Source organism: Neopsephotus bourkii, unplaced genomic scaffold (assembly GCF_033783945.1).
Source record: "Neopsephotus bourkii isolate Nb327-2 ecotype Australia unplaced genomic scaffold, CSIRO-AGI_Nbou_v1 NB_144, whole genome shotgun sequence".
Lineage (NCBI taxonomy): Eukaryota > Metazoa > Chordata > Aves > Psittaciformes > Psittacidae > Neopsephotus > Neopsephotus bourkii.
The window spans coordinates 1,330,891-1,356,464 of NW_026900661.1; the positions used below are offsets into that span (position 1 = coordinate 1,330,891).

Below are 25,574 nucleotides of genomic sequence, written 5' to 3' on the forward strand. Positions count from 1 at the left end.
GGCAAGCTAAGCAAATGTACAGAACAGCAGGAATGAAATGCATGAACAAACCAGGATTAAAAGACTTATATGTTTTATAATGTCCGCACTTCAAACTGAAAAGGACATAAAAGTCAGTTTAACTCTTATGTTTCTCCCAGCTGTAAAAGAAAAAGGTAAGCAGGTGAATCAGAAAATGTTCAGGTTCAAATCACAGTCAGATTAAACTGTCTAAAGTGATTTTAGCCCAAGCATATATTTCTCACAGTATGCATTCTGCATTCCTTCCTATTATATATCACCAAGTGACCTATCACCTTACTTTGGTATTTGCCATATTCTATGTATCTTGCAGAATAAAATGCTTTGCAGTCTAATTCTTAGAAAAATAGGGAAAGTCTGGCTGTCCGTGACTTTCTCACATGTTCTCCAGACTTTATGGAACTTCAAATAATTGGTGCAAGAATATTTTTTGCATTTCCAGTGTCATTGATTTGTTTAAATTGAAACTTTCTGTGATTGCACACAGAGGATGCTCTGAGTTCTGAACCAAAATACATGTAATATTAATTTAATTGTATGAAAGATTTGAATTTCCCAAATTATTTTCAGTCACTTCTGGAGGTCATTAGCAGTACTAAAAGAAGCGAACAGGTAGATATCTTCCCTTTTTTACATGTGAGATCTGTTTTAAGACAGGACTTACTTATGTTATTAATCTGTGAAAGTTCATTTAACATAACAGCAGGTGATAAAGTGAGCGTTACTACACAGACTTATCAGTTAATAGGTGAACACATAGACTCGTACACGCTTTGAGAAAGCAAAGGTGAAAACCACAAATGTTAGCTTTCCTTTGCCTTGTGAATGAAAAAATACTAACAGTACTAAATGCTTCTTTTTTTTTAGCAATACTAAATGCTGCATTTAAAAGACTGAACTGGAGGGAGGGGGAAGTATCTTACATCACATTCACAAATACTTCAAAATAGTAAGCATTTAATTTGAGTTGAGAATTCAATCTTCCTCTCATCTAATAAGAGTGTATTTTATGGGGATCCTAGGGCTTCAAGTGTCTGATCAGTTTTTCAATGTTGCCATTTCACAGGCAAAACCCTGATATGAAGCATTTACAGTCCTATCTACTTGTTCCACACAGCTGCATATTTCAGAAGAGAATTCAGTAAAGGACAGACATTAATTTTAGATGCACTTCAAAAGGATGAGATCAGCTGGAGTCAGATAAGCAAGTAGAGTTTTGATCCTCCTCTAAACTCTGTTTGAACTTTTGCTCAAATCAAAATGAAACAGAATATGCTGGGACACGAAGTCTCCAAATGCCTCGCCATCATACGGAAGATAAAGGAAGCTGGTATTTGCATCGCTTCAGTCAAATTAGGTTTTCTCAGAAAAGCACCATGGCACTTCCTCATGCACCATTTTAGGGCCCCAGCTTTAGCACACTGTAAAGCACAGCTGACACATTACAGGTGTATTAATGCCATCTTTGTATCATGCTCTTCTTGCAAACATTTCAAACATTTTATACCCAAAATGTATGAAATTCCTTATGAAAGCAACTTTTCATCTTCAGTACACTGAAAATAATTAACTATTTCATGCACAAAAGTAAATATATACCTCTACTTTCTGGAAACAAAACCACAACAAACAGTTTGCAAGGGATTTAGGCAGACGTGATCCCTGTGTCAGAGCTGAAGTTCAAACCCAGGAATATGAGATATGTGTTCTCACAGTCAGGCACAAATTCTGATAAATGTCCCTCCCCTAACAAAAGTCAGATAGTAAATTTATTATGATCCTTACTAATAGCCAGGCACTACAGAACTGGATTTTTATAACATATTTCTATCAGGTTATTTCTGTGATTTTTCAAGCATGGTATGTGCTTTATAATCATGTCAACTTCTTTTTTCTCCATCTCCTCCCTCTCCACTCTCTGCTCTAAACTTTTTTTTCCTGTGTCTGTACTAACAGCTTCAGCAGCTGTTTCAGGCCAGAATATCTGTTGGGAGCAATTAGAAGAATTCCACTAAATCAATGTAAACACATTTAAATGATGCTAGAGAAATACACGCTACACAATTTTACTCTGAGATACAGAAGCTTTAAAAGGAACCAAAAATTCCCCAAAGTCACTTGCTCCTCTCACCAAGTGACATCCAATTCTAAATTCAAATCTGGAAGCAGTTTTTTCTACACAGATTTAACCAACTGGACCTTCCCATAGTAAGAGACTGCAACTATAGTCTTTCCAGTTGTGTGTAAAGATGTTGCCAAACATCTCTTAAGATATCTGCAGAAAAATAAGTATTCCTGCCTAAACAAATATTTTCCAAACTGCTTTGATGCAAAAAGGTCTGACACATAGAAATAATATTCCAACAAACAAAACACTGGACTAAAGCACCAGAGATCTAGATTCAGTTCCTAGGCATACAACAGAGTTTCGGTGTAACCATATTAGCTTAATTGATCATTCTGTTGCTATATTAGCTACTCTGGGGCAGATCACATGTGAAAGGATTTTTCTTGATGATGTTTTCCTTTTATTCAATCCATCTCTTTTGAAAGCCATACTTTTCTCTTTCCTTTTTTACCCTACTTCAAGCAAAGCGTTGCAACACATGCTGTTGAAATAGCAGTGGCAACCATAACTCTGAACAGAAATATTTTTTCTAAGAATAAATGAAACACACTCAAAGGAAGTGTGCTTCATTAAGCATAACACAAGGTCATCCTCAGCATTTGGCAAAGTAGCATAAATATTTTGAAAATCGAGACTTAAAAAAACAGGCCCCATAGGGATAAAAAAAAAGGTTTAAAACCAGTAGGGTCTGAAATTGTCTTCAAAGGTAGCCCATTTTTCCCAGATAAAAGATTTATTTACCTATTTGACTCAATATTATGTTCACTAATGAATTTTATGATATTGTTTTCCTGGTGTAATAGACAGAGATATCTTCAAAAGAGACATATCTGTCCTGTGAGTGAGGCTATTTCATAGGCTACTTCTTTGTGGTTCACTTGGCATTGCTAGGTTAAAGGGTGGACTTCGTGACCTTAATATGTCTTTTCCAACCTAAATGATTCTAAGCCCACACAGTTCATGATAATGTAAAGGTGAGATTCCCTTCTCCTATCCATACTGCAGCCAGATCACTGCTGCTGCATGGACATTTAAGCTACTTGTCAATCAGCTCCTAAACTGCTGCTATTTACAGTACAATGTTGTACAAAACACAGGCAAAAAAAAATCAGTTTTCCTTAAAATGGCATGCACTGGAGAAATAGTTCCAAGAGACACTTACAAGTGCCTCAGGCATCATGTAACAGAAGGGCAGAAGAACTGGAGCTAGCCCAAGCTGGATTATGGCTACTTATAATAACGATCCTTGTTTTTACTTTTTGTGTGAGCCAGCACAGGCAGTAACCACAAAACCATGGATGAGAAGCAGAGTAAACCTGTCTTTGTTACCTCGCCAACTGGGGCAACCCCTGAAGCAGCACTCAAACAGAAGCACATAAACAGGGATGCAGACACTGCGTTGCTCAGTCCATGCTAGAGGATCACTGTACCTACTGTTTTCACCTGACTTTCAGGAATTCTTGCAGGTGTAATTTACCACTGTGCTTTGATTTTTCTCACAGCAACACAGGAATCTCAAGCATGTTTGATAGGGTGCCTCTCAGTCTATCACAGGCCTATGTTATCTAAACACAGATGTTCTACTTGTCCAACACACAAGGCCAAACTACAATTAGTATGATATATATGTTTTTTGACACCCCAGCTGCAAGTCACTTGAGCACATTTACGATCCTCCTTGCCAATCTTCTATTATTTTCCCACACTTTTCCATTTATCACTGTTATTTACTTAATTTCACAAAACTCTCATTTGGGTATTCTTTTATTTCTAGACCATAAACACTATCTGTGTATCCTACCCTAGTTAAGTCTTCTGAACTCTCATATGACCTTAACATATGAAATTATGGAAGGGAAATGATAAGTAGGTCATTGTTAAATTGAGAATATATTACAAATTCAGGAACTCAGGGACTGGTCCCAGTAATGAATCACAAACAATCTTAGTCAATAACATGATGCTAGTGCAGGGAGGAGAAATCTGAAACGCGATGCCAGTAACACCAAGACATCAAGGGCAGTAATCTCATTCTGGTTAGTACTGATAAAATCTGTAATTCTAGTTTTACCATGCTTCAGGACAGGGACATCATATGAGGCAGTCCAGTCAATGAGCAACAAAAAGGAAAAGCACTTTTAGAAATGTTAACCATTAGGAAAAATCAGGGGACTTGAGCTCGTTCCAAGGTGAAAACCCCTATACTCTGAGTGGACATGATAATCACCTTTCAACATCTGAAAAGTTATTCAAAGGTGACAGAAGCCACTCTGCTCTAAAGACAAGAAGAAATCAACTTATCTTTCAGAACTGGTGAAGCTGCAAGAACAACAGCAAAGAGCAGAGGCATCTTATGTTAAATATTCAGAAAAAAACTATGCAGAATGGTGAAACACCATATAGCCAGACTGCAGAATCTGTACAGTGAAGTATTAACAACAGGTCTGGCAAACCTCTGTTAGAGAGGTTCTTAGTATTGTTTCATGTTTTCTCAGAGCATGTGGTTGAAACATATGATCTTTAGCCTTCGTCCCAGTCCTATATTCCTATGAACCAATGCTGCTGTTATTTCAGGTAAGCTTTTAACTAATTTGTTGATCTGCCTTTTCTTTAAAGTCTTTTATATTTACTTTTCTGCATTGCTCTGTCACTCCACGCATTTCTAGCCTGTAGACAGCTCTGCAACATCATGTGTGGCATGTGAGAAAGGTGACAGGCACTCACTAATGACAACTGCACTTTCCAAGTCAGTGACTTAAACCAACCCAAAGACTTGTGCCAAAACATGAGCTTTTCTCTGCTTTTTGCCAGCTCATGAGACCTGTAATTTACTGTCTAAATAATTCCTATATCACCCTTGTATTTTGTTGCATGAACTCCAACAGAGAAAGGAAATGCGCTGCTGTCCTCTGGAAGAACTGTTTGTTTGATCATGAACAGTGAGGGTATAAAATACATATAATCTACATTTTCATTCTGATCACAAATATTAAGATTGAATAAGCTCTTTAAAAGGCTTCAGAGCAGTTTTAACTAAAATAAAGCTAGCAATGGTGTTTTTCATTTTACTGTTATAATGAGGGATCAGCTTATGGTTTTACAGCATGAATAATCATCTTAAGGTCAAGTTTCATCACCTATCATTTGCCTGAGCTTCTCACAAATAAAAAGCAGGAAGACTATGAATCTGATCCCTTTCACTCTATTATCCTTATTTTTCACCCCAGAAAACCTACAGAACTTTGGCAAATGGTGACAATAAATTACTAGAGAGGCCTTTGTGAAGTATTAGACAACACAGTACCCACTGTAAATCCTGGAAGACTTTTTCATTTGAACACCTATGTACCATATGCTAGATTTCAAGAAGGAATTTGGCATAAAATTTTATCTTTTAAGCTACAAAGGACATTATCATGACAAAAATAATGTATTTCTTTCAGAAAGTCTTTCTGTGCACCCTACATTAGCAATATAATGTCTGCATTTTCCTCTTTTAACCTCAAACTCCCCAAGCTCAGTAACACTAGTGGGAACATTTTCACACTTACTTGTTCTCAGAAAGTAACACACCTTAATTTTATTTCAGCTGAACAGTAACCCACTACTTTAACTGAAATGAAATGACTTTTTGACACACTTTGAGGGTGTTTTGGGTTTTTTTTTCTCATGGATATGCATTATAAGTAGACTCTAGATCATATTATGCATTATTGCTATATACACAAAGAAAGAAAATACACCCATGATTAAGCACTGCTGAGTGTACTGGATTTGCATGGATTTGCACTGCAGGGGCGGCTTCTGTGAGAAGCTGCTAGAAGCTTCCCCTATGTCCAATAAAGCCAATGCAGCTGGCTCCAAGATGGACTCACCACTGGCCAAAGCGAAGCCCCTCAGTGACAGTGGTGGCATCTCTGGGATAATGTATTTAAGAAGGGGAAAAGTCACTGCACAGGAGCAGTTGCAGCCACAGAGAGGAGCGAGAATGTGTGAAAAAAGCCTTGCAAACACTAAGGTCAGTGCAGAAGGAGGGGAGCAGATGCTCCGGGTACTAAAGCAGAGATTCTCTGCAGCCCATGATGCAGCCTACAGTGAGGCAGGCTGTGCCCCTGCAGCTCATGGAGGTCCTTGCTGGAGCAGGTTTCCACCTGCATCCCACGGAGGACCCCACACCACAGCAGGGAGATGCTTGAAGGAGGCTGTGACCTTGTGGGAAACCCATGCTGGAGGAGGCTCCTGGCAGAGCCTGTGCCCCCATGGAGACAGAAACCCACACTGGAGCAGGTTTGCTGCAGGACGGGTGACCCCGTGGGGGACCCACACTGGAGCTGCCTGCTCCTGAAGGACTGCACCCCATGAAGGGATCCGTTGGAGCAGTTCACGGAGAACTACAGCCTGTGGGAAGAGCTCATGCTGGAGAGGTTCATGAAGGACTGTCTGCTGTGGGAAGGACCGCACGGTGGAGGAGGGGAAGAGTGTGAGGAATCCTTCCCTGAGGAGGAAGGAGCAGAGAAACATCGTGGGATGAACTGCCCACAACCCACGCTAAAGAGAGAAGGGAGAGAAAATCAGCAGTGAAGTTGAGCCCGAGAAGAAGGGAGGGGTGAGAGGAAAGTGTTTTAAGATTTTATTTTATTTCCCAGCATCCTACTCCGATTTGACTGGTAATAAATTAATTTCCCCAGGTTGAGTCTATTTTACCCATAACAGTAACTGGGGAATGATTTCTCCCTGTTCTTCTTAACCCATGAGCCTTTCATTGTATTTGCTCCCCACTGTCCAATTGAGGAGTAACAGCGCGACTTTGCAGGGGACCCAGCTTCCAGCCAGGATTGATCCACCACACTGAGACAGAGCATTTGAGTCAAAAATACATAATAAAGGTACAAAGCTTAAATTGACACTAGACATTGGAAGCAAGGGACATCCAGAATTCAAACGGCATTACAGCCATGTGGTATGATACTTCTATTTTTCATACTTTGGCAGTTGTAGTTCAGGAATTGTTTAAATCATGCTAAAAGATATTCAAAGGTTTGGGGTTTTTTGTTTGTTTGTTTGTTTTGTTTAACAATTTTTCATTTTCTCAGTTTCATTGAAGAGCAAAGTTTAAGCTTAAACACCAATTTTCATACTTCATACCTAAACCATGCCTTTTAGCTTGGAATATTTTTACTGCAAGACCTAGCCCAAGTCCACTTCATTATTAGCATAGGAAGATTACTTACATTATTAAAAACCTAAGCAGACTCTATTTATTTTGTTTAGGTAAAATACTTAGATCTTTAAAGAGACCAAAATACTTGAATTCCGCAGAACCTGCAGCCCAACCAATTTGAGTGTTTGCAAATCATCTTCTTAATCTCTCCCAGTTTCTAAGCAAAATGGGGATAATAAGTCACCTTCCTCAAAAGACTGAGTATATACACATTAAGTAAGCATTATAAAATTCATCACATTTGGTACATTAAAATTTCTTCCAGGTGTCTTTGATGGTTTCTGTTTCCTACCTGACGCCACGTGTTCCCGCAGTCAGACGTAATGTACATTTCTTCTTTATACTCAACCAGCTGGGAGCCCAGGTTACCTGTCACGAAACAGGAGGAAAGAAGGGTTGTATCCACAGGAGCAAGAGAGACTGGAGTGAGAAGATTCCAGGTCAGTGCAAGAACTAAACTCAGAAGAGAAGGCTGTGTGGAGACCTCATAGCAGCCTTCCAGTATCTGAAGGGGGCCTGTAGGGATGCTGGGGATGGACTCTTCATTAGGGACTGTAGTGATAGGACAAGGGGTAATGGGTTAAAACTTAAACAGGGGAAGTTTAGATTGGATATAAGGAGGAAATTCTTTCCTGCTAGGGTGGTGAGGCACTGGAATGGGTTGTCCAGGGAGGCTGTGAATGCTCCATCCCTGGCAGTGTTCAAGGCTAGGTTGGACGAAGCCTTGGGTAATATGGTTTAGTGTGAGGCCTTGGGTAATATGGTTTAGTGTCCCTGCCCACGGCAGGGGGGTTGGAACTTGACAATCTTAAGGTCCTTTCCAACCCTAACTATTCTATGATTCTATGATCAGCAGGCTTCCATCATTTCTGGTAGCACTAGATACATCCTTCTGAAAATATAGGTACACTTTTAACTTATTTTACAGGATTAATTCTAATACTGAAACACAAAGGCCAAAGCGAGATTTTAGTTGTGCTGCTGCACACTGAAAAATTATGTTGAAGGAACACGTATTTAAGATGCATGACTGAAACGCCCACAAGTGCAGAAGCCATGCCTTAACTTTAATCACATTCTGTAAAATTATTAAGCTTGAACTTCAACTGTTAAAATAAAGAATAGTTTATCTGCAAGACTTTACGAAGTGGTAGCAAAAGCTACAATCTGGAGAAATGACGCTGAAAAGAGGGGCTGGGGAGGGTTTCAATAAGTATGTAAATGTAAAAAAATATAAAGCAGAATTACTTGATTTACCTAAATATTAACAGGAAGCTAGTGAATATTTTGACAAAAAGCACCGAGGAGCAGCAGATTGCTGCAAAGCAAACAGAAGTGTTAAAACAAACATGTGGAAACTGATTTTAGTAGGTGCAACCCCAAATTGAGATCTACCTGAGATCTCCGTCTTTTAACACATGGTATTTCAAACAGCAAACTATTAAACCAACAGGCAGCGTACAGTGTTCTAGGGGAGAAGCAATCATAGTACAATACACCTTGTAAATGATACCCTCCAGGGGATTTTGACTTAAATATATGGCTTGCATGCTTATACAGTAGAAATAAGATAAAAGTTATCAGATCCGCTAAAGCAGAAAAGACGAGGAAAGAAAACCACTTGAGATTAGGATAGCAGTATGAAATTTCACTGCTGTGTTATATAAATAGCTGGGTTTAACCACCAAAACAGATCTATTTGTTCAGGGTGTACTCACTAGTGCTAAAAGGTTCATGAGAAGAATGACAGTGACATGGCCCAAAATACATGCTCTATTTGGACCATCTAGATTGCATGTGCTCTACTGTTTAATGGTATAACTCTACATTTTTTAACCCTAAATATAGTCTAGGCAAGATTAGGATATTTATTTTGAATGATGCAGCTAACAAGAGTCAGTTTGTTTCTTTCAGCTGTACCTAACATTTCAGAAGATGCCACTGCCCCTTACTGGGTCTTCATCTTTACAGCAGACTTCACGCTCTCTCATTTATCAAATAATTTAGCCATTATTTTGTTATTCTTACTTCCCTCTCTATAACCTTTACTGGTATAGGTTTCTGCAGTTACTCACAGAACCTTTTCTTAGGGCTAGCTAAGGACTTATTTGCTTGTTAGAATATGAAGTATTGCTCTCAGTCTACTTTACACAGATACATTTCATGAAGGCATTATTAGTTCTGCTCCTGGATAAATGCTGTTTATTTTACCTCTTTTCACTGCTTACTGAAATCTACTTGCGTGAAAAGGCCTTTATTTTCAGAATTGCTATGGATTTGCACTTTTAAAAGTGCAGTGGTAAATTGCGTAGCTAATGGAGAATTGGTCTCTAAACTAAACAGCATCAACTTGTACTTCATTAGAAAGCCTTTTATATTCAGTTGATACGGTAATGACTAAAAGATATTAGCAACAGGTTTATAATTGCAGCTCTCTAACAAGACAGACATGACTTCTAGTTTTGACTTTACCTTTATTGCCTTTTCTTGGTAAATCAGCAAAAGGAGTTAGTGGACTCAGTTACAACTACAGAGAAATGCCATTCTTTCCAAAAAACAGAACTGAAAAACTTGGCACAAAGGCTGGTGTACTGCCTTGGGGAAAAGTACCTCAGTGCTCTCTGGCTTTTGAAAGTAGTCCATCCCCAAGTGAAGGATGAAAACCCAGAAGTGGTGCCTGGAGGATCTCTTGCTTGCTGACAGTGTTCTGTGCCTTAATATAGGCTATGATTTCCATTACCAGATTCTGAAGGAGACCCTATTATAGTACATAGTTTTGCAAACTTTATGAAAACTGCTTCAAGCACATAAGAAACCCCTTTCTGTGTGAGAGAATAAAACCTTTCAAGTTGCGGTTTGCTATGAGGGTACTACAGACAACATCCTGTTAAAAAAAGCATTGGTGGACTGAAAAAGAAAAACCAGGTGAGGCAGCAAGAAGCAAATCTGTACCACCAAAGAGGCAGGGTGGCTCCTGCAAAGGACAAAGGCTAGTTGCAGTGGGAAGCAACCACACAGCCAAATCTCAAGAGGTGACAGGCAGACTGAGATTTCCATAGGAACACATAGGGCTGTGTGACTAAGTTTGTTAAGGCAAGGATATTTGTAAAATCAGTTACCCTGAAAAAGTAGAACCAGAATAAAACTAAGCCTTCAAAGAACTTAACAGGCTCATCACAGTTTTATTTGCAAACCTTCCTATTCAACATGTGTCACACAAGAATTATGAGTTTTCTCTATTTAAAAAGTTATATTGTTTATACTTTATTTTTTATGTTCTAAAAATAACTTCAAAGATTTGGGACATTCTGTTCTTTTTGAGATTTAAAACAAAGCATGTAACTTTAGCCTCTAGCTACCTCACAGTGTGCCATGTTACTGGATTAAGCCAACTAGCTAAACAAAGCACATGTAATAGCACACCATAAACCCCTTTACAACAGCTCCAATTCACATCAAATGAAATGAAAACAATCCTGACATTATTAACATTGCAAACAAACAACTGCAAAGTCACAGGAGCACTCAAAGTAGAGCTGAGACAGCCTGAAAGTTTCTGTGCCCTGAGAATTATGAACTGTACTTGTGGTCAGTGTGGCAGCCAACACGTGCACAACCAACACCATTACCAAATGATACGGAAGGTGAGAAACAGCTAAATGATGCTCAACCCCAAGCCTGGAAGCCAACACTTACAGTGTAAGTACCATTCCCAGCATGTGCTGAAGTGTTCGGACTGTGCTGCACACCCACAAACTTCAGCGTGCTCTTTGCCTGGTGAATCACACCAAAATCTGTGCTTTTTACTACAGCTGTAAAGATCTGCTGTAACTCCTCAGGTGTGCCACTACAACATGGAAACTTTTCTATCACTTTAGTGGGTCTGTGTTATATCTCAGAATCCATCTGCTGTAAGAAGTAAAGGCAACCTAATACACTGAAAGCAATTCAAATTCATCCTGAAAATGTTACTGCATCTGGAATGGGTAATCAACTGCAGGCTTGTGCTGGTTTTGGCTGGGGTAAAGATAATTTTCTTCATAGTAGCTAATAGGGACTAAGTTTTGGGTTTGTGCTGGAAAGAGTGAATAACTCAGGATGTTTTCATTACTGCTGAGCAGTGCTTACACAGAGACAAGGCCTTTTCTGCTCCTCACACACCTCCCCAGCAGCAGGCTGGGGTTGCCCAAGAGGCTGGGAGGGGACACAGCCAGGACAGCTGACCCCCAGTGACCAAAGGGATATCCCATACCATATGGTGTCATGTTCAGCATATAAAGCTGGGGAGGAAATTGACAGGCATGGAGGGGCACTGCTGGGAGACTGAATGGGCAGTGGTTGCTTGGTGTTCAGCAATTGTTTTCATTTGCATCACTTGTCATTCCTGAGTTTTATTTATCTCTGTTATTTTCCTTTTAATTACATTTGTTATTATTATTGCTTTATTTCAATTATTAAACTGTTCTTATTTCAAACCACAAAATTTTCTCACTTTTACCCTTCCCCTCACCCCACTGCAGGGGGAAGTGAGTGATGCTGTGTGATGCTTATTTGATGGCTGGTGTTAAACCATGACAAGGCTGTATTAGCCAGAGCTATAAATGGTATCATTTTCGCATCACTTTTTGATCTAAATGGCCTGAAACTTCTCCAACACATGACACAGTCTCTTGCTATCTAGTTTCAAGAAGTTTTGTTTGTAATACAGAAGCTTCTCAGCTTTGTCTTACGTTATTCTATAATCTTTTGTAGCTAAATGACAGGAACAGGAAAGAAGACCATTCAATTGCTGCGTGTGCTTCAACTTTGCTTTCTCATCCAATTTTAACTATTTTGTTGCTAAAGGCATTGTTAGAGGTTCATACCTTGTATGGTATAAAAGGATGGCATTATTTGCAAACACCACATGTACATGAAATAAGGCCACAGACTGTCTGCAGCCAAGGTCTGGTGGCATGACCCCATCATATTCGCACTACATAGCACTCAGCCCCAGCTCTCCTCAGGTGGTGCTGCCATGGCCGTAAGACGTATTTTTGTGAGGCTCCCCCCAAATCCCCAGTTCAAATTATCTGATATAACATGAGGGTTATGTTATAGGCCATGAAAATGGTGTTTTCATGTGATGAAACTGAGGATGTGTGGCATGCCCCTGGTCATGACGGATGTGCCTGAGGATAGAAGGCCAAGGTATGATAGTTTAGTTGAGCTGCACAGGGTAGAAGAATTAAACCTGGTGCTGCCTACAGTCTCACATGTGCCTTCGCCCAAAGCATGATCTGGAGAATCATGAATTGTTCTTAAACACTTTCCCTAAAGGCTTTTGTCATTAAGAAAGCCAGGATACTCTGCTAGATGGAGCCAATCTGACTCTGCAGCTGTTATATTCTGACATGTTCTTTCTTCAATTTAAGGAACAAAAGTAAACATTTTGGCCTGCACTTAGGACTTTTTGATTAAGCATAGTCATTTTTCATTTCTGTTGCTTACATTCTTATAAACCTTTTCCAACCATGCTCTAGGATATATAAAATGCTCTTTTGCTTTTTTTACCTGTCCTGAATAAAGGCTAATTTCAAAGTAACTGGGTAAAATCCCATGTTCCATCCCTGCAAGTGTAGCAGTCCCAAAAACTAGAATACTGGGGTACTAATTATTGTTCAACACAGTTCTTCCAAGCTATCTGTAACTTTGCACATGCCATATTAGCAGTTGGTAGCACAGGGATGGGAAAGAAAGCAATGTATTTGGAAATGACTGGTGGCCAGCCAAGCTCTCTTGAAAGGTGGCGCAGCTGTGAAAAATACATACAGATCTCAAGACTAATTAAAGGCATTTAGGCTGCTTCCTACTGGGTCACACAAATATGGGAGATTAATTTACAATTGATTATTAATTTACATGTTTTAAGCACTACTTATCATTGCATTTACCCATGTTTTTATATATTATTTTAGATATGCTTACTATGAGAAGAAATAATTCCCGTATGCAACACTTCAGTAATCCTTCTAACATGGAAAATCTTTTCCAGACACTTAAATTTACCATACAAGCAGAAATCTACTCCAAAGAGAGAGATTTGCCTTGGCTAGATTACTCTTAATTAATGCAGTCATAACATCCCTTCAATCAATGCACAATAACCTAAAATTTCATGATTTGTAAACTCGTAGTCACAGTGTGGAACAAACATACAACCAATTTGTGTTTAAATGTCCCAGGATAGACATTTTTTGCCTGGCAAGCTGAAGATGTGATTCACACCATCAGAATGGGGGAACATGCTGACATGAGAAAAACCTAAGGGAACTGCAGGATCTTCACTCCAGAATGCACTAGGAAATCATCTCCCTGTCCCCTCACCCTTTTTACAGTGGCATCCTGGAATGTTACTTTCGTGAAAAATGATAGAAATTTATCACAATGTATTTCAGCCTGATATAACAAAAACAAAACTGAACTTTCCCAGCACTCCCTCAATTTGTGCGAATGTACAGAGTTTACTGCTTGCTTGATTTGCCATCTGGATTGGAAGCTAAGCAGACAATTATTGTAAACTAGCACCTGAAAAATCTACACTTCTCTAAGCATTTTTCATAGAAAAGTCCTTCACAAGTTTATAGTAAAAATTTGCACATCAATTGACACACATTTCATAGCGGATGCTGTGAAAAATAGAAGCTGTTGCCAAGATTAAAATGTACAAAAATCAAATATGAATGCAAAATCCTATTACATTTCTTAAAAGGAGCAAAACAGTTATTTAAAAGAGCACTTTAATATGCAGCTATAAAATTTAACATTCTGTCTGCACGATTTATACATACATAAGCTAAAAATATGCATTCCTCAGAACTATTTATGCAACTTTAATAGAGTGGAAATTTTATTTGTAAATATGAGTTTTAAAAGATGCAATGTTAAAATTCTATTATTGCATTTTTCTCATATTCTCTAGGCATTCATGCTGTGACCCATTTAACTATTTTCTAAATTAAAACAATACTCAATAGTCTCTGTGATCTGATTTTCAAGCACAGTGTCAAAACTGTCCTCAAGTCACAGGCCAGGTTTTCAATTACAGCAAGCAGCTGTGTTGTGTAAGCTTCCCATAAAGTGACTAAACTCCGTGTCCAAGAGTTGTTTGCTTGGGTGGGTGGGGTTTCTGCTTTTTGACTGATAGTCACAGTGCTTTCATTGAGAGGATGAACTTCATGGCTGTTATGTTCAGAAACTGATTTCTAGTTTCTAGTTCTTTTCCACTTGTTTACATCATTTCTTTCTATCCCATGGTTACACTTTCAAGTTAAAAAAAATCACATTCTGTATTGTCCTTTACTTTTCTCAGTTAATGGGGTTCCTCTTGTAAATACAAGAATGATCAGGGGACTGGAGCACCTCCCATATGAAGATAGGCTGAGGGAGGCTGCGTGGAGACCTCACAGCAGCCTTCCAGTCTCTGAAGGGAGCCTATAGGGGTGCTGGGGAGGGACTCTTCATTATGGACTGTAGTGGTAGGTCAAGGGTTAATGGGTTAAAACTTAAACAGCGGAAGTTTAGATTGGATATAAGGAGGAAATTCTTTCCTGTTAGGGTGATGAGGCACTGGAATGGGTTGCCCAGGGAGGTTGTGAATGCTCCATCCCTGGCAGTGTTCAAGGCTAGGTTGCACGAAGCCTTGGGTGACATGGTTTAGTGTGAGGTGTCCCTGCCCATGGCAAGGGGGTTGGAACTTGATGATCTTAAGGTCCTTTCCAACCCTAACTATTCTATGATTCTATGAAATATTTGTTATTTCCATTAACTGCCAAGTAGTCCTTCTTAGCATCTACTCACTGGTCCTGAAAATTGATGATCAGAATTGTACACGTTCCTATTAATACCATTGCTGTACAGTATTTTGCCAGAGTTTATTTTCCTGTCTCTGTTGGCAAATACATACCTAGTTCACCCTCAGAATGCATATTTCTGTTTTTCATAGCACAAGGCACTGATGGTTCCTAGACATAGTGCGATCCAATGACATTCACCGATCTGTGTCATCTTCAGCCATTTCAAGATGTGCTCTCCCTAAATATTACAGTAAAATTCCAGCAGTGTGTGATGTGGCCCAAATAATCTGATTTCTGTTTGTGTAAAGAGCCTAGTGTGTCTGTTGATTTGCATAGCATTATCAGTTTCAAGGAGCAAGCCAGAAGAAATTCAAGCTCATTGTATGTAAAGTATTCCTGATAAGAAGCGTAAGTTTACAAGGATATCAGGTTTTCCAGATAAGACTGAACATGTGCACTGAATCCAGATCACCTGAGCACCCAAATAACGTAAATGTAAGTCAAAATCAGAGTTGATTCAGGTCGTCTGCTAGCAAGGAGATGCAGCTGCTCTTCAATATTTTCAAGAGTCCAAAGTAAGTCCCTTGGCTGTGTTTGCAATCATATGACCTTCTACCAGAGAAAGGATGCACTGAACTGCTCTCGGGCAAGCTTTTCCCACTTTAACACCATCCTTACCAGCTTTTTAGCCACCTAGGAGTGAGGGTGCCTTTCTGTCATGTCCATTACATTATAGGATGCTCCACAATCAAGTCATATTTAAAATACTAGTTCAGTTTTTAATATCTAGATTTCATCAGAAAGACGCCTTCATGTTTATGTTGAGGAAAGCAGTCAACAAGTTTATGTACTTGGCATGGTATGAATACCGCACAGGGATAAAATCTAACCCCATTATAGGCAGGAATTAAGAGAGAAATACTCTTCACCAACCTGCCATTCCTAATATAGTCTCACAGAACAGTACACTTAAAAAACCTCCACAAAACTCCACACCAAAGAAAAATAACCCAGCATCTCAATGAATATCAATTCACCACTGATATCAGATTATAATACAAAGAGAGAGAAAAATGAAATAGAAGTAATGGTCTAATTAATTAAACCTCACTGCTTAATTTGCTACTAGAAGACATTCAGATACAATATGATTAGGCCAAAAATTAAGAACCTACATTAGAACAGGAGTAAATTTATGTAATAAGAACAACCTCAAGATTGGAGTTATTTTCTTAGTACTGAAATTCATAAATTAAATACCTAATAGAAATGTATCTACAAGGGCATTGCATAAATTCTTAGTCTTGTTCATGGCAATAAAAACATAGCAGCTTTTCACTAGGGAGTTCTGCATCCAGTAAAATACTTTAAGCTCTACATAAACTAGGGCGAAGCTTGAAATCTTCAGTCACATTGAAGTAATGGCAGCTGTCATTCTCTTTAAACATCAAATATACTCACTTTGATATTCTTAGGAAATTTTCAATTTAGTAAGCCATTTATAAGAGACTAGTGTAAGGTAAGGCAGAAACCATTACTGATTAAAAACAGATATATTTTTATGAAAACAGAAGCAGTACATGGTGTGTACATCACCTAAATATAATCCATCACATAAGAATAAAATACTGCAATTTTAAAAAGGCTCTTAGAACAGTTAAGATTTCAATAATTTTGAAACAAAGAAACAGAAAATTAAATTAAATGAATAGATGAATCACAAGGGTACAGAGTAAAAAAGAGTTATGTGAATATTTTTCTTGATGAGTAGTTAACACCGCAATGGAATTTCTTTTATTAAATGCCACTTCACAGTACCATGGCTTCATCCATATGTATGTTATAATGGAGAAGCCACAACCAGCATTGTTCCTAATACAGAGACACATTTTTTCATGTCATCTCTCTTTAGCCAGAAAGGAATTAATAAAAATTAGAAGACAAATTATCTGTATCTAGGCTTAATAAAAAAAGGCCTGACCACCATTAAATCAGTTTAGTGGACTTGCTGGGTTATTCATGCTGGTGGAGGCCCTGCTTCCAGAGAAAAAAAACCCCCTGCAATGCACACCAGGTCTTTCAGCCACCATTACTACTTACTACCACACTAATGGGGAAGGAGATACTACACAGCAGAGAAGCATAAAGTATTCAGGTGACTGTTACAGATTTGTCATAGAAGACATAGTTCTCAGACTTCAATCAACTTTTATTATATTGTCTGATTAAGAGATAGAGTCATAGAATGGTTTGGGTTGGAAAGGACCTTGAGATCACGTTGTTCCAATCCCTCTGCAACAGGCAGGGACACCTCCGACTAGACTAGGTTGGTCAAAGACCCATCCAACTTGGTCATGAACACTTCCAGGGACAAAGCATTCACAGTAACCTGTTCCAGTGCCTCACCATCCTCATAGTAAAGAACGTCTTCCTTATATCCAAAGTAAATCTCATTTAAGTTTGAACTCATAGTCCCTTGTCCTGTCACTGCAGTCCCTAATGAAGAGTCCCTCTCTGGCATTCTTGGAGTCCCCCTTCAGATACTGGAAGATCCCATGAAGATTCCATACAGGATTATTCTGCAGGGAAAACCTAATTTCAGTAATGTTTGTAGCACGGTACTGTTATAAACCAAAAGAACCACTGCTACATCTCAGATCTTTAAAAATAATATCTTGCATTTACCTGCCCCCATTATGAGCCCTGGTGCAGTGTCCTTCGTATGCACTGTTCCTGACACATAGGGATTATCTGCCCAGCGGAGATGTAGGTGAAGGTAGCAGTCAGGCTTGTGGGAGAAGAACAAAACAGGTGTTAAAAATTATGTGTAATAATTATGATCCTACAGTAATGAAAACCCATTCAGAGAGCAGTTTCAGCAAACACGTCTTCATAGAGAAAGAGAATAGTTGTTTCCCATGGAGCCAAAACCCAGTCTGAAATATCAGCCTTAGTTTTCTCATGAGAATCTCTGGTGGAGTCTGTGTAGTGTGCCACTGTCTCAACAAAAAGATTTCCAAACTCAAATAATTCAGGATGAAATTATTGCATAAAAACCCCTTCTGACAGAATAATTGCTTAAGAATGTTAACCAACAGCAACAAGTATTGCGTGTTTGTTGGTCCCAGGCAATTGGTAAATGATGATTAAAACCGTTTGTACTGAAATTTTCTTTTTTTTTTTTAGAAAAAAAGTGGTATGAAAAATAGCATGAGGACTTCTGGCCACACCCCATCATCTCTCCCTGCTAAACACCTTACCGCTTCTTGCTCTTCGTGCAGTGGTACTCAAAGGTCATATTGCTCACAGCAATCTGACCAGGAGTGGGCTGCCAGCACTGCCTGCAAGCTGCTGCCACTGCAATTTTCCCATTCATCTCAGAGCATTCTGGATCAGGCCCTGCAGGCTTGAACCATGTAGCATAGTCTTGAACTCTTCAAAAGGCAGCCAGCAGCTCCAGCCATCCACTTCTGCTATGTGCAGGGGGATCAAAACAGAGCTCTGGCAGTGGCAGGACTAAAAGCATTTATTTCATCCAGCAATGCAGAGCTTGGAGTCTCCAGGAGCAGAGAATTGGTGAGAAAAAGACAAGGTTTTCACATAGCCTCAAAAAATAACAAAATGTTACAGGTAGCTGCACAACTGAAATAAAATCATCTTACAAAAAGGCTTTTTCATGCAGTTAACTGTGCTGTTATTTCCAAGCAACTGTCACAAGTTCCCTTTTACAGGGAGCCAAGGGGTTACCTTAGTTTTAGATGAAATAAAAATGTGAAAGAAAGATGAAAAGAGAAAAGGTGTTGGTAAGCTTCTTATAGCCCGATGATCTTCCCCTTATCTCCTGGAAAAGTGACTGTTGTCATGATTATTCTGAACTGGGTTGTGCGGTTGATGGACAAAAAAAAATGTCCTCTGTGTCAAAGTGATCTAAAATACGAAATGCAGTGCAACAGAGAGTCCTGACTACCACTCTACAAGGTGGCTGGACTAATCACTTGTGAAACCACTGCTTATGCAATACAAGTAGATTTGCCTGGTATTTTGGATGGTAAATAGCACAAAGCTCTCAGACTGTTGGAACTACTGCACATATACAAATAATCCTTGTGAACTTTAAAGAAAGGACAGGGTAAAAAGAACCACTTACAGGTTTGCAGTTTGTCGGCTTGCCATTCATATCGATGTCTGGAGGGTTTAGAAAATCCCAGTCACGGCCTTTGTTGTAGGTTATCAGAGTTGTAACTTTCCCATCAATTTTCTGGTTGGCCAAAAAGACTCCTTTTACACCTCTGACCTGAAGCACATGAGAGAGAGCGAGCTAATGACTGGCACATACACTGGCACACATTTTTTTTGACATGGATTATCCCTGATTACTGCTATTGTGGTTCTTGACTGTGTACATCAGGTAGGCTCTCCACTAGGAAAGTGAAAGATACCTTAAAAAAAATAAGGAAGGCAAAAGGATAAGAGGAAAGTGAGAAAGGGGGAAGAGGAGGAAAGAGGTGGATTTCAAAAGGATACACAGTTCATTCAGCGTCAGAAGGCTGATCAAATTACAGGTAGTTTACACATTTAGCTTCCCTTCACTTGTTTAATGTCTGGGGAAAAAGAAAAAAGTTTCTTGGGCAAACTTAGCTATTTTATTTCAAAACAATCTCCATTACATATTACAACTAAAGAGTGTCAAAGTTGTAAGAATCACACCTTAGTATGCTTAGTTCTAGCCATAAGAAGTTATTTTGTGTTAAAATTCCACCCAATGGCATGAGATGAGAACTTGGATTAAATCTGAAGGTTTGCTTAAGAGTGCTCTTGTTTCCCTTGCAATTATTTATGAGGCTTCTTGAATTTTTGAGAAATAACTTGACAATGTATAACAACACATACACCACTTCCAACACAGTACAGCTCTCTAACCTGCTAATGTGTTGACATGTAGTCAAACTGACGCATTCATTACAAATAAATGCACAAGACAGCCAGCTCTTTACATGACCAGAAATACTTGCTTCTTGCTGATGTGATTCATCCTTGTACTTACTTTTTATTTTGTATTTTAAATACTTACCATTTCCTTTTCTTCCAACTACCTGTTATTAACTCCCTTTGACATTCATTTGCAAAAGTTTGCATTTAGGTTGAAGAGAAGGCATCCGTTCCAGCACACTACAGATATGATAACTATTGTTTATAAATATATGTTTTTTTCCTAAGGACCTGACCCAAATCTACAGAGAATAAAAATGTTATGCTGGTTATGGTAACAGCCTTGAACTTGGAAATATAATTTTAGATAACTAAGTTCTGTATAGACATTTTAATACCCCACACTTTCATGAGCACTTCCTTCCTTAAACCACATGCAGGTGTGGTTGGCTCACTTATTCAGGGTGCTGGAAGCTCAGAATCGCCTCCAAGTCAAACAAAGTATAAAAATCAACTGTGTTGCAGTGCAGGTGAGAAAAGGGGAGGGAAGAAATTAGGAACATGCTTCCTTTACTTTTAAAGCATTTTTGTCATGCTAGGGCTTTATTACATGTACCTTCCAGAGATGGCACAGCCAGGCAGCTTGGCAGTTCAAACATTTATGTGGGGGTGTAGACTTGGGGTTCAATTTCTGTGCATCTTTCTTCCAGTGAACACAACATGAAATATTTAAGCAATAATTAGATCAGGAACTACAACTGAGGCTTCCATCTTCATTTGTGGATGGTAAAAACAGTGCTGCATCATGAATACCTTTGTTTCCTCTCTTTTTCCTCTCATTCTTGTTTAATGAATATTTAATGATTTCATATAATCATCAAAGGGAATCAGGCTCAAATTTTTCTCCATTCCCACTCCCAGCTAACCAAGCACTAGGATAACCTTTCCCCTCTACAATATGGGACATAAGTGTTTGAATCCATCAGACACAGAAAGGTGTTTCTTCCACTATCTCAGTTAACTTCTCTCACTGCTGCTCTATAAGATAAAAGCCAACCAGCACTTCAGCAGTTGTATTTTGAATGAAATGCTTGAAATAGTACAAAAGTTTCAGGCATCTATCTACAGAGCAAGTTCACAATTTTTGGAGTAGTGCATTAGCCTAAAAAATCTAACTAACATAAAATTATGGTGTGTAAAAAATGGCAGCTTTATATTCCACCGCCTCTGTAGGATTTTCTGTTATTTGTCCTGTGACTGACATACATACATGCCTGACTCTTTCTGTAAATGCTGTATGCCATATCTACCTTCTGGATTCAGCTGTGACGTTGAGGCACCCAAATGCTTCTGTACTTTCTCCTCCTTGACTTAGTTCCCTAATCTAAAATTGGGAGATTTTAATCTTTCTACCAAGAAGGGAAAAAGAGTGACATTAATAAGTTGCTATGGAAATGAAGACATTTCAACCCTGTGGAGTGTTCAGTTACTCGGATGAACACTCCAGTAGCTGCCCCAGACAGATAAACATGAGGAAATTCAAAAGTGTTTTTCTTTTGATTTTCTTTGGATTTTTGGATTATTTCTCAGAGCAGCTATTTTCCACAGCAGTTCAGGTGTTACGTCTTCCCTAGTACTCTTAGAAAAGCACTTTGTACCTTACAAACCTGTTTTCTAAACAGGTTTTCTGCCATGACTATGTAATTTGTGACACATTAATAGCTGTACTGTTACATTATTTATCTTACAGCCAAAAAATATTCTATGTTATTGGTAGCAAGAAGCACAGTTCAGATGGCCCAAAGGTATTTAGCAGAAGCAGTTACTGAAATACAAAAAATAGTGCTACACTAGATAAGCTTGTGATTAAAATTTAAATGTATACAATTTGTTGTTTGGGAAATAAAGCATGAATAATGTGTACTGTGACTTGTGTAGCTCTTATCTATATGAGGAGTCACAGCAAGATCCAGTCTAGATGAATTACATTAGTATGCCCATTTTGTAAATATGCCTATATCAAATTTATGACTGGCTCACTGTGGCATCGCTTGATACAATTTCAAGGACATGCTCCTTTTGAACAGCCACTTAATACTCCTCCTTTCCTTTTCTTTCCTCCCCTTTCACACACACAACATGAAAAGAAATACGATATAAAAAAGATAAAGCACGTAAAAGAAAATTAATGCAGACAGGTAGAAACCTCTAGAAGATTTTTTTGTAGCAGATGTATACATAAAAGACTAAGTGAGGTCAGCAGAAGATAACAAAGATGAACAGCACAAATTTTAAGTAGAATTATGCACTGATGGCAAGAGAAATTGTCAGCTGTTGAGGACAGTTGTTGTCTCTGTGTTGCACTAAAGACTCCTCTTCTCAAGAGGGGATACTTGTATTAAAATGCCCAGAGAGAAAACCTAGACTAGACCAAAAAATACCCCATCAAGAACTGCAATATGTGTTATATTTATTGGCTATTTTATACTGTGCGAACAACCCATACATTACTTGTACACGAGTACTTGAACACATTCTAGTAAAGAAGATGAACACTAATTGTTTATTGTATAAGCTATCTAAAAAAGCTGTAGGCTTTCTGATTGTAAGCAAATATAAGTGTTCTCCTATAATGCAAATCTGTTCCAAACACAGCTTTAAAACTTTAATTGTATGGCTCCATGTGTATTGTCTTTCAATTATCATGTGCACATTTTCTTTTTAATGCAACCCTACATATGGATCCAGCATACACAATAATTGAGGATCTCTCTCTCCTGTGCATTATCAAATATGCTCTCAGTAAGACTATGAAATTCTGAAATCACCAGTGAAACTGAATTAATTTAATAACTTTTACAGACAAAAGGACAGCCAGGGGTGGCATCTCTGTACAAACTCACTTGAAGTTACATAGTACCTGTGACATATGGAGTAGAGATCGTACCTGACTGCCTTTTAGCTTCATATCGTGAAGGAGTGAACAGGAGCAAAGAGATGCAAACTAATGCTCTCAATAAATCACCTTGTGGGAATGTGGCTACACACAATGTATAGCTTCCCTCATTAGGAAGCCTCATTTATAAAACGATAGAGTCCAGACAATAATTGGTGATAATTATAAAACTTTTTTGGTTTACTACAGCCATTTGGGAAGAAAAAGATCAACAAAGATAGAGGAGATAAGAGGGAAAAAACTGCTATCATTATCCCTCACCAAGAAGTCTAATTACAGCCATTTAACAACTCTGTAAGCATATGATTTGTATCCAAAGAAATCTGGTGCCCTCATAGAGATTTTTATTTACCTTTTTTAATTAACTAACACCAGGCAGATTAGAGTGTAACAGTGGACAAACTGGGTCAGCCCTAACATCCATTATTTTAATATTCTGATAATGGCCAGTCCTATGTGCTGCAAGAAAGAACAGAACAAGAACAAATGTACCGCTTACTACATTTAAATGTCATCATCAACAGATGGAATTGAGAACAGTTTGTGCTACTATTCCAAAACACTATATTCTTCAGTCTTTTACTTTGCCAAGTACGCTGATGCTAAAATCCAAAATAAATTTGTTTACAGGAGAGTTTGTCTCATACCAAATGCTGTTGGCACAAGATACCTACTGAAAGCAAGTGGATTTGCTGTCCAGTATCTAATTTTGTCAGTTCTCCACTTGATAGAGATGACACATGGAGCGCAAGGCTCACAGGATCACTTTTTAAGACCCAACTGGCTAAAAGATGTGCTGACCTAAGTCAGAAAGTGTATCACTAAGTCACCTAGCGGAAAAAAACCTCTATGTAGGCAGCTGTGTAACTTCATGCTTCAATAACAAATTCTGTTGCCACCTTCACTTTTCAATATCTTGAAAAAGACCCTCAGCTAATTGTGGTTTTGCACATCTGTGGAACATCTTACCAAGTCCTAGAGCACACAGTACATTAGCACAGCAAGAGGGAAACATGTAAGTAGTAATGCACTACTGATAAGTCCTTTTATATAAAAGATAACTGTGAAAATATATTAATGTAAAATTAATTATATTTATAACCAGAATAAAAAGAATTTAAACTTCACATAGACTACATGCATTGGAAAAGATAAAGACCTACCTCCAGAATATCTATCAGGACATTCTCTTCTGGCTGCTTTGTGCTCCGGACATTCTCCAGAAGGATAGAGTAGTAAACACCTTGCGGGTCAGACTGGTACAGGTTGTACGTGTCTGTCTGGTACCACTCCTGAACAGCCACAAACACCTGGTTTTCATCTGTACTGATTATCTGTAAATCCTGTAGAAAAAATGAGACACAGAATTGCTAATTTTTCCATCATTTCTATTTTAGAATCAATAAGCTGGCCAGGAGATTTTGCTATGGTGGGACGAAATATGCATCTGAAAGTTCAGTAACAGCAATCTCTCAACTCAATACTAAGCAACATGCTGTATCCCACCACTCTGAGGTGGTCAGTCACTGCCTTTTGGCTATAGGGTATAAAAGCACAAAACAGCATGGGGAAGATCAAAATTCTAGATAACCTTCAGTTAGCTGATGACACCAAGCTGTGTGGTTCGGATGATATATTGGAAGGAAGGAATGCCATCCAGAGGGAACTTCACACACTTGTGAGGTGGGCTGATGCCAAACTTATGAAGTTTAACCATGACAAGTGCAAGGTCCTACACCTGGGTCGGAGCAATCCCAGGCACAGCTACAGGTTGGGAAGAGAAGAGATTCAGAGCAGCCCTGCGGAGAAGGACTTGGGGGTGCTGGTCGATGAGAAAATGAACATGAGCTGGCTTCAGTGTGCGCTTGCAGCCCAGAAAGCCAACCGTATCCTGGGCTTCATCAAAAGGAGTGTGACCAGCAGGTCGAAGGAGGTGATCCTGCCCCTTTATTCTGCTCTCGTGAGACCTCACTTGGAGTATTGTGTGCAGTTTTGGTGTCCTCAACATAAAAAGGACATGGATCTGTCGGAACAAGTCCAGAGGATGGCAACGAGAATGATCAGGGGACTGGAGCACCTCCCATATGAAGACAGGCTGAGGAAGATGGGGCTGTTCAGCCTGGAGAAGAGAAGGCTGCGTGGAGACCTCATAGCAGCCTTCCAGTATCTGAAGGGGGCCTATAGGGATGCTGGGGGTGGACTCTTAATTAGGGACTGTAGTGATAGGACAAGGGGTAATGGATTAAAACTTAAACAGGGGAAGTATAGATTGGGTGTAAGGAAGAAATTATTTACTGTGAGGGTGGTGAGGCACTGGAATGGGTTGCCCAAGGAAGTTGTAAAAGCTCCATCCCTGGCATTATTCAAGGCCAGGTTGGACAGAGCCTTGGGTAACACGGTTTAATGTGAGGCATCCCTGCCCATGGCAGGGGGGTTGGAACTTGATGATCTTAATGTCCTTTCCAACCCTGACTATTCTATGAT

The 25,574-nt window shown here is 39.0% G+C and overlaps 1 protein-coding gene across 9 annotated transcripts in view; it reads right to left on the minus strand.

Moving 5' to 3' along the window:
* Positions 1-25,574, minus strand: part of SORCS2 (sortilin related VPS10 domain containing receptor 2) — a 545,361-nt gene that overhangs the window by 51,610 nt on the left and 468,177 nt on the right. For all 9 annotated transcript variants that reach the window (XM_061369718.1, XM_061369703.1, XM_061369709.1 and 6 more), the window contains 4 exons: positions 24,254-24,433; positions 19,353-19,499; positions 17,891-17,993; positions 7,663-7,739 (listed from right to left, as the gene is read on the minus strand). In XM_061369718.1, coding sequence (XP_061225702.1) covers positions 7,663-7,739; positions 17,891-17,993; positions 19,353-19,499; positions 24,254-24,433 — 507 coding nt within the window. The remainder of the gene's footprint in view (positions 1-7,662; positions 7,740-17,890; positions 17,994-19,352; positions 19,500-24,253; positions 24,434-25,574) is intronic.